The sequence below is a fragment of the Anarrhichthys ocellatus genome, unplaced genomic scaffold, assembly GCF_004355925.1.
Source record: "Anarrhichthys ocellatus isolate YVR2014 unplaced genomic scaffold, GSC_Weel_1.0 scaffold11, whole genome shotgun sequence".
NCBI lineage: Eukaryota > Metazoa > Chordata > Actinopteri > Perciformes > Anarhichadidae > Anarrhichthys > Anarrhichthys ocellatus.
The window spans coordinates 8,920,322-8,930,318 of NW_022280041.1; the positions used below are offsets into that span (position 1 = coordinate 8,920,322).

Below are 9,997 nucleotides of genomic sequence, written 5' to 3' on the forward strand. Positions count from 1 at the left end.
AAATCTGTACGGAGCATGAAAAGACATCTTCAGTGTGAAAAGACAGATGGTTCAATCTGCTCCGGCCTGCAAGGCAATGTCCATGTGACGGACGGAGGCATCGTTGGGCTTCTTTTTGGTAGCATTCTTGCTAGCTGGACCACATGTACGTCGTGTTTTCAGAAGCCACAGTTGAGGCTCCCTTCATCAGCAGACTTAAATGTCTTCAACTATCACAGATTTTTTCCCGTAAGTGCTTTAATGTGCCGGGAGTCCAGCAAAAGACTGGCCGGGAAAATGTGTGATAATAAAAATAAAATGTAAGCACAGCCCCCACAAAATATTGTGTTTATTAAAAATGATGCTCTCAGCAAACTGTAAAAGTCCCATTTTTGACTTAATTTAAAAACAGTGCCAGCACTACAGCCAAAGACTATGTTTTGTGCTGAATTTTGAATACGACAGCAGGGCAAAGTCATACTGCGAGTTAATGACATTCTTTTCCCCTTTTACTTTGTAGCGCAACAATTTAACGCTCAATCTAACATGCATCAAAATTGATATATAGTCAAACACGGATTGCGACCAAGCACCTATGAGACCCGCCTCACACGGTATGACCTGACAGATCGCCTACATCGCACTGTGTTTAAAAGCCTAACAATAAAAAGAGGCTGAAGGAAAGTTGAGAGAAAACGCAAAGGCATAGGAGACTAAATGAGACAGGGGCAGGTTGAGAGAGGAACAAGAGAGAGGAGGGCAAAAATAACAAGGGAAGATTTAAAAAGGGGGGGGACTGAAAAAACAGTGAACTGAAAGTGAAGGAGGGAGGTGTGATAAGAGAGAAGGCAAACAAAAAACAACAGGCTGGCAATGACACGGTTTTAACAGGTAATTCACAAAATCCCTCACACGGAGAACTACAACACGGTGAACACTGAAACACGCACAGACGTAAACACACGACCCACAGACAGACGTACGCCCGATAAACGTTTACAGTAATGCACACCAGAACATGAACGCATTCACATGCACCGTACAGTAATGTTCAAAGTGCAGATACACTTCCTGTAAGTGTCAGTGTTGACTTTCTGTTGTAGAATATTGAGCGGTAGTAGAGTTACGTTGGCTCTGTGGAGGAGAAGTAATGGCTGCTGGAGAATCCTCTGCTGGCTAATAAAGCTCGTTCACTCATTGTTCGGCCGTCTCTCTCTTCCTTTGCAATAGCGCAGAGTTCAAGGACTTCTGTGCTTCCTTAATGAACTTAGATCAATTCACATAAACAAAAGAAACGGACGCATAGTTAGAAGCAAACACAAGAGGAAGTCGTAAATGCACTTACCGAGGATCTGTACTTCAATGTGTCTCGGCTTTTCAATAAACTTCTCAACAAACAGGGCTCCGTTCCCAAACGCCGACAGGGCTTCAGAGTAGGCCCGCTGGTAATTCTCCTCAAGTTCCTGACAAACAGACGAGAAAAGAAATCCATACACGTCTCACTTAGTGCCGCTATTCAGGAAGCAAGAGAGTCACAGCAGAGGATTGGTGGGGTTTTTAAGGGGGTTTTGGTGCAGCACAGACGAGATTTCAAAATCCTTTAAATCTCGGTTAGTCAGTTTCATTTAGAATAACTTATATTTACACATTTATTGTCCGACATTCATTTCCCTGTCATTCACATGTGATGCGCAAATGTCTTTAGGTTTTTTTGTTTCCTTTCTTTTGACACAAATGTTCACACCCCCCTAAGGGAGCAAGAGTCTACATGACATCTCTGGGACCCGGTTTTGGGAGGTCATGAGCGAGCACGCTGGGGGTCATGACACGATCTGTTTTTGTCAGTCTGTGACGCGACGCCCATCCAGCCTCCTCTAGTGGGGAACGACCGAGTCACCATGACGCCCCCAGGAGAGAACACACAAGCCCATCTTCATCTGTCGTCTCAGAGCCTGGAGAGAAGAGGCTCTTGGAGGCAAAAAACAAGCTTCTCACAAACCTCGACCAAAAACGGGCGTGAAAGGAAAGCGTGAATCTCACCGATTGACCAGAGATTGTACCACTGTGTAAAAAAAAAATGATTCTAAACTGTCCTACATCTGATCAGACCAGATGGACACCAATAGGAAGGAGATAGTGCCATCAGGCACTAACTCATTAGATGCAGTACCGTGCATTCCACTCACAGGGGTCTATTCATTGGCTTACAGTAAGTAATGATGATTTTGTATCATAACTCTAGGTCTATGAACACAGGAAGGGCACTCCAACAGGGCTCTATGTATATTTAACTTCCAGAGATACTACATATCAACTGTGCAATCTTAATCCCTCTGTTCCTTTCTCCCATCGTCTGGATTCATGATTGAACGGGTTTGCAAAGTGCTAACCTAAAACAACACAAACTAGTGTTTACTTACATAAGCACTTGACAAAGTAGAATGTCTACAGTCGTCAGTTTATGGTCAGAAAACAATGGCTTCTACAACTGTTGAAGAAATAACCCTCATAATGAAATAGCCATTTATAAAAAGCAACTTGAAACAACACATACAACTTGCACTAAATTATAAGTGTCGGCGATGTAATTTGAAGTCGCACACCGAGCAAACTTGTCAAAGCACTGATGCAGCTCCATTTCTGTAAATGACTTTTTGAAAGACTAAAGTTGGCTGAATTCCATTTGCACTCCCTCCACATCCGCTGGGTCCGTCTGTCAGTGTTGGTCACTGGAGCTCTGATATGTGCCGTTCTCCTGTTCTCCTACTCTTTGGGAAAGCACATCACGTCAAACCCTAAACAAATAAACCTTTAATTACGCCTTGCTTATCAGTAAACAAACACATCTCCACCTACAATATGTTGCGGATAGTCAAGCTCACTCTGGTTATTCTGCATACAAATGACCCCACGAGCTGGCCTTAATGGAATACAAAGGCAACCTATGCATTGTTGGTCGGGGTCCCAGCAGTGCAGAGAAACCTCTACACAATTTCCTCACATCGTATTAGCAGGAGCCGCCGAGGCCCCTGTGACTCAGCTGAACGACTATAAATGTCAACAACTAATTAATTAGACCGGGGTGCGACTCAGAAAAGGTCACGCTTTCAAATGGTTTGTTGACTTGTGAGGCTCAGTGACTACATTTTGCTTGCGTAGATCAGTGAGTAAGGCCGAGTTTGAAAACTTGCCACTTCCTGGTGTCTTTGAGCCTGCGGCAGTTCATTTTCCCTTTGAGACACATTTTTTTGATTAAATCATCCACACAAGGACATTAAACCCCTTTCTCGTGTATCAGTGTTCTGGCGAGATTTCCGGTTTTATTTCACAATTTGCAATATTTTGTAATAGAAAATCCTAATTACCCTACCATTGAACCATGGAAGTTGAAATGGTATTATTGGACCTGCTTGGCCCAGTTTTCCAATAACAATCACAGGTTAAGAGCGTTTTCCTCGGCGGTTTAACGCATTGAAACGTTTAATTTTCACAAGCTTCTCCCAATACGCTACTTATTTAACCATCTGTAAGCAGTACGATTAAATATAGATACATAGATGAAACAAGCATAATGAAAATTGTCATGCATAATTTATGAGGTAGCCTCTAAAACAGTGTTTTTTTTTTAGTTTAAAAGAGACCAAGTGTGCCTTTCTCCTTCTTGCTCTTGTTTGGAGTAGATGCCGGAAAAAATGTAGAGCAAACCTGCAATCTGGAGGTGACAGATCACACAGACTTTGACAGCATGCGAGTCAGCCATGAAATTGTTATTTCCATGAGAGACTTGCATCAGAAACCAGACATCTTATAACCAAGACCTACTTACACAAACTATGTATAACCAGCAAAATAATAGGAAGGCATGGGAACTTAAAATTGAAGAAGCTGGTATTAAAAGGGTCATGTCGACCAGGTAGAATTAATCCAGTTTCATATTAGCGTCATTTAACAGCAAAACTAAATTATTACTAGGTCAATTCTAGAGTAACTTGACCCAAAAAGGTCCAAGTTTTGGTGTTGGTGATGATGCTGTGTGGTCGTCACTGTGACAGCTATTGTGCCAGCCCATCATCGCTCATGGGCGAGAGGAGGGAGATGAGGAGGATGGTGATGGTGGGTTTCCTCCCTACTGCTTTTCATCTCCTGATCCTATTTATTTATGCAGTGCAATGCTTTTTTTATATGTCAGGGTATTTTATCACATAAAGATTGCTCATGTTGGATACTTGACACACATGTAAGACGCATTAGATTAGCTTTTTACGATCATATACATTGAGACGCTGTTTGAAAAGTGGCCCCTGGACAGCTACAATATTGAAAGACTTTATTTTCTTAACGTCCTCTGAGAATGGGCCTCCATCACACGGAAATCTCTCTGAAATTGCTTCCGTCATCCCAGAGTACACACACCAAAACACACAGGGTGATTGGCAGCCAGATAGATGGACGACCAGGTTGAAATGAATATGAGAAGGAAGACTCGTCATGAGGCGGGCAGGCCGGCCGTCGGAATTGGGTTTGTTTTCGGGACATTAGAGCAAGCCGTTACATTGAATCTCTCACAGAAGTGATGTTGTGCAGCTCACCTCATACTCTCGGACCACCCTCATGCCACGACCGCCTCCTCCGTAGGCCGCTTTGAAGATGACGGGGAAGCCATACGTTTCGGCGAACACCTGCGCATCCTGCAGGCAGGAGATGGGGGCATCTGTTCCTGGGACCACAGGTACACCTGGACGAAGTAAAAGGAAACACAAGTGAGAAACACGTTACTTTAAAGATTCTGAAAGCTGTGCTTTATAGCAGTAAATGCTTAGCGCATTCATTTAGAGGGATAAGTCATATATCATGTGAGAACACCAGCAACTACTTTCACACCGCATTAGAGTCCGATAAGGTCAAATTGTGTTTTACGGCAGCAGCAGGAAACTGCTTTATAGCTCAAAATGAGGGCTGAATATGAATAGAGCTGAATTTTTCACCGTTTCTCGCCGTGGCAGATGGAACGAGTTATAGGCTGAAAAATATGGTCTAAAAATGTACACCCCCGACAGACATAATTAATGCTTGGAGAGTAAAAGCCTTCCGGCGTCAGACTCCAGCAATCATCTTGTCTTCGGTCTCAGTGGTACAATTATTTGATGTTACCAAAATACGAGCCGCGTCACGGCAGGTGTTTCCGTACCTGCACTGATGGCCAGGGAGCGAGCCTCCACCTTGTCGCCCATCTTGCGGACCGTTTCCGGTCTCGGTCCGATAAACCTCACCCCTGCGTCCTGGCAGGCCTGCGCAAAGTCTGACCGCTCGGACAGGAAACCGTAGCCTGGGTGGATGGCGTCCACATTGTTGTCCTGAGAAGTGAGAGAGGGATACATGCTCACATTCATTACATTGTTTTGGACCTTTTGACTTTGGCATTACTGCTTATAAACACATCCCACTGAAGATAATTAAACTGAGTCCAATATTCAACACCTACTTGCTTTAACACATTCTTTTTTTTAAATTCACATTTATTCTCAGGTTTTGTGCAAAACTATTTGCCGGTGGAACCCAGAGAAAGGAAATGTTGCCCAGCTAAGCAACGGGAGTTCTGTTAAATACAGAGCCACCACGGGGCCCCGGTTAACACTTGGCTGCCTACCGGTGAGGGAAATAACAAGTCATCACACATAAACCTACCTGCGCACTTTAACCACACGCTGTCTGCTGGCCAGCGAAAAGGACGTACGCATCAGTTACGGCAAAGGGACTGTGAGCTAATGACACACTTTATTCTCATTCCATCTCGGTTGCAATCGCCTTAATCATCATCTACTCAATGGACGCCAGCGGGAAACTGAGCGAGTAGACAGGCACACATAATCTGAGGGTCAGGGGGAAGGTACTGTGAGGAACACGAACACACACACACACACACACACACACACAGGGTAGCAGACAGATACAGTAGCTGCCGAGCTTGACAGATAGAGCCATCTTTACATCAGTATGTGCCATCTGCTCTTGGATACGAGGCGGACTATAATTATGGGCTGTCCCGTTGTTAAGGGAGCTGTTACTGGCAGGCCAGAGGAGGCATGAAGCCACACACACACACACACACATTTTCACATGCAAGGTCACACACAGAAGGTACTGGGAAAAAAGCCTTGGATGGTTATTTTGGTCACACAGTTACAGAGTGACAGACGTGTGAAGAAGAGGTACACATACGCCAAATGTGAAAGAGTGAGAGCAGGAAGAACACACAGGAACACACAGGAACACACAGGAACACACAGGAACACACACTTTGCTGGCATGGGGTGGCTGGGCTCCCAGATATGCAGAAGGATTTTTGAGAAATGAGTTAGATGGCGGGCGGCTCCTGACTTGGCTAGCTGACCACATGCCCACGCAGAAAATGATGAACCATGAGAAATTGATCGGAAAAAAGTGATAACGAACAACTGGCAGCTCGTCCTGGAGGAAGGAGGGAAGACAGGTCGGAGAGGATCGGAGGTAAGAAGGGACCAGATCCGATCTAACGCAGTGAAAAGTGGCAGAGGGGAGAGAAGGAGAGAGAGAAAGGGAATGATGGAAGAGGGAGTTCGCAACAAGGAACAGGAGGAAAGGGAAAAGAGGGGCCAAGGAATGATGAGCAAAGGGAAGGAGACAAGGAAGAGATGAACAGTGTTTGAGGGATGGACAGAGAGAAGTCGTTTTCTTTTCCTTCCTTCCAACCAGGCTAAATATAGACCTAGGGTGAACAGAAAGGAATAAAAGGGATCTGCCTGTCTCTTGTCCGTCTACTTTGATGCCACTGTAATTTGTACTGCCTCAATGACAGCTTCCAACTTCAGGAAGGTAGATGGGTTTTCCTAAAAGATCAAAAGCAAGGTGAACCAGCAACCAGTATTTTACCTACTGTAAAAACCTAGGTTGAGAAAACAAAATCTAGTTTATATCCTGGTTGAACTATATGAAGCACTTAAAAGTGCTGTGTAAATAAAGCTTATTATTATATTGTATTATTATTATGCTAAGTTACATAATTGACTACTCCAGCTCTGCAATGAACGCACAGACAAGAGATTGAAAGCAAATCAGCAAAGTGTTGAACTTTTCCTTCAATGCACAATCAAGACATATTATATTTTGGTTAAGTTTTTGAACGTGGAGAGACTCCATCTCATCAAAATCTGAAGGCTACAATTGCCACCACTTCACCATGCAAGATGGAGCCAACGAAGTGAAGTGTATGCTGCGTATATGTTGTCCTGAGATCAGCCAAGGCACAAGCTTTTCATTGTATGAAAATGCCCTGCATTATGACTTCCTTGAATACTTACCCATGTTTCCATTCTAAGAGATGTGTTAAAAGGCTTGGGGGGACCTGGCAAAGGCATTCAATAATATATTTGTGGAAATGCTGGATCCTACGCTTACCGTGGTGAAATTTAGTTAAGTCTTTTTTGTGAGATCGTCCATGCCCATGTCTCAAAGTGCACCCCCCCCAGTTCTTAACGCTGGCTGTCCGATAACAAGTTGCAATCTTCAAAGCCCAAGCCGAGAAAACCCTAATGACATCACTAGGGATATGTTCCCAGACTTTAGAAAGCTCCTCCAGGGCCACAGAGGTCATTAAGCATTAAAACTACTCTCACAGGCCGAGTATTCACCAGGACGAGGAAGCTAAAGTTGAAATGTAATATCCCTTTTTCCCTTTAAAGTTTACCCTAAAAGCAAACACTGAAGGGTTATTCTTTAACGGGAAAAACACTTCTTAACATCTGTTACCTTGGCTACTTGGATGATGTTTGGAATGTCCAGGTATGCCGCAACAGGTGCCAGACCTTTTCCAATTAGGTAAGCCTCATCTGCCTTCTGCCTGTGAAGACAAGGGCAAAGGATGTAATTTCAGTGTGATGGGAAGGCGGTGGGTGGGGGGGGGGGGTGGCAGCAAAAGCAAACAAAACACACAGATGAGCACCAGCTCTCAAGCACACAACCATTAGGCGGCATATCCAAGCTCAGTCGGGAGTGGGCACCGGTACTTAGTCAAATGAAGCCTGTTTTAATTACTCAAATGAGTCCTCCAATCAGCCTTCTTTGGGCTTATGTTTTATAAGGAGGAGGGAAGATAGGCAGAACCAGGTGGTGCAGGTGCATAACGAGCTTTATTAGTCAAAGAAAGACATGTTAAAAGACGGGAGGCATTAGAAAGTCAGGGCGGAATAGAGAAAGCTGACAGTGGGGCAGATTAGAATGTTGTGCATGTAAACTAAGCAGAGAGATTGCCTGAATGCTCGGAATGTCAATACAATTATACTTATGTCCCTACTTAATACCGAGCGCCAAACAGAGAACTGGCCGAAGGCACTGGAGAGGAGAGAAATGCTCCCTCAAGCTTCCCTTTAATTGCGGTTGGCTCTAATCAATTGGTCGATATTCTGCAGCGGCAGCCCAGCAGTTTACCGAGACATCTGTCTGTTACGCTTCCTTTTACTTAAACCTGTGCGGACCCCATTGGGCTCCAATGTAGCAGAGCTCAGCACCTGTGCATTTGTCCGGTGTCTTGCTCGGAGTAGACGGCCACGGTTCGAATCCCCAGTTCAGTGCAGGCTCTGAAGACGCGGATGGCGATTTCACCTGGAAGAAGAGAGGAGGACAAAGCGTGGTCAGCGGATGGTGCAGGACGTGGTTATTTGACTCATTTGCTCTGCTTCATTTTGCCAAACCGGTTTCCTCTTCCTCCCTGAATGTTGCTCTTCCTCTCTTATTCTCTATAATGTTTAGATGCGTCTTTACTTTTGATCCACAGTTTAGCAGATTGTGTGTAGCGGGAGGTTGTAGTTCTTATTCTCTCATCTATTTTTTACAAACACACACTTTAGATGATTTTTATCAACATCCTGTGGCATTGGCCCTATTTCGCGACAAACAGTTTCCGCTGAGAGAATAAAATAAACTTTGATTTTCTTTACACCACACATGAAAACAAGACAAATCCATCTGGTTTGCTTCATCAAACCGTGCAAAATATCAACCGACACTGCAATAAGTCTGCCGTTTCTTCTAAAGTTTGAGAAGAGTGTAAAATCTCTGCTCTAGACAAACAAAACACTTGCCTGCCTTTCATCTTGCTGTCACTGGAGCCAAATACTGGTTTTATTAAACAACACACATTCCGGGAGAGAAAAAAATAAAGTTTTGTCGACTAGTAAGATGTGTTGCTTGAAAGGGAGGACAGCATTCAAATGATTGAGGACTGCGTTGGAAACAGAGAGAGTGCAAGAAAGAAAGTGAATTCTGGAGAAGGACAACAGTAGGGACATAAAAAGGATGGAAACATGAGGACGGAGAGGAGAGGACGCACCACGCAAATGAAATGTAATGGATTCAAGGTGAGTAATCTAGGGAATGGAAGGTGAGGAAATACAAAACATATAGACAAGAACAATGCGAGAAGAGAAAAAGGACAAGAGAATTGAGGTACCAAAAGAATCACAGTTTGGCAAGTTTGACAACATGACGAATAAGTGGAGAGGAGACAAGAAGGGCGGTGGAGGGGGCAAGGAAACGGGAGCTAACTCTGAAAGAAAGACAGCAAGGGGCTCAGAGGAAAATCACATCTGACAAGTGCGGAAGAAGACAGGGAGAGCAAGCGAAGGGAGGAAGGAGAGAGGAGGTAAGAGGGGACGAGGAGAGCAGAAAGGAAAGGAGAATATTAGTGAAAAGACCAGAGAAGCAACGGCGAGAGAGGAGATGTGCTTGGTGAAGTGGAATACGGGCTGATATGATGCGATGGTCCAGTCTCTCTTTTCATCACACATGCGCACTGAAGCCGAGCACGGTCCAGTGCGCTGCAGTGTGATGAATGTGATCTAATGCGGTGTTGATATCGCGTCACGCCGATGTGAGGGAGAGAGATTGACGGAAAGCCCTGCTGTGTCTCAGAGAGTGTGTGTGTGTGTGTGTGTGTGTGTGTGTGTGTGTGTGTGTGTGTGTGTGTGTATATATATATATATAT

The 9,997-nt window shown here is 44.4% G+C and overlaps 1 protein-coding gene across 3 annotated transcripts in view; it reads right to left on the reverse strand.

Annotated features, from left to right (window-relative positions):
* The window catches only part of pcxb (pyruvate carboxylase b), a 268,431-nt gene that overhangs the window by 248,425 nt on the left and 10,009 nt on the right, over window positions 1–9,997 (reverse strand). For all 3 annotated transcript variants that reach the window (XM_031851254.1, XM_031851256.1, XM_031851255.1), the window contains exons 3-7: window positions 8,523–8,616; window positions 7,765–7,855; window positions 5,168–5,333; window positions 4,569–4,714; window positions 1,325–1,442 (exon numbers count right to left, since the gene is read on the reverse strand). In XM_031851254.1, the coding sequence (XP_031707114.1) occupies window positions 1,325–1,442; window positions 4,569–4,714; window positions 5,168–5,333; window positions 7,765–7,855; window positions 8,523–8,616 (615 nt within the window). The remainder of the gene's footprint in view (window positions 1–1,324; window positions 1,443–4,568; window positions 4,715–5,167; window positions 5,334–7,764; window positions 7,856–8,522; window positions 8,617–9,997) is intronic.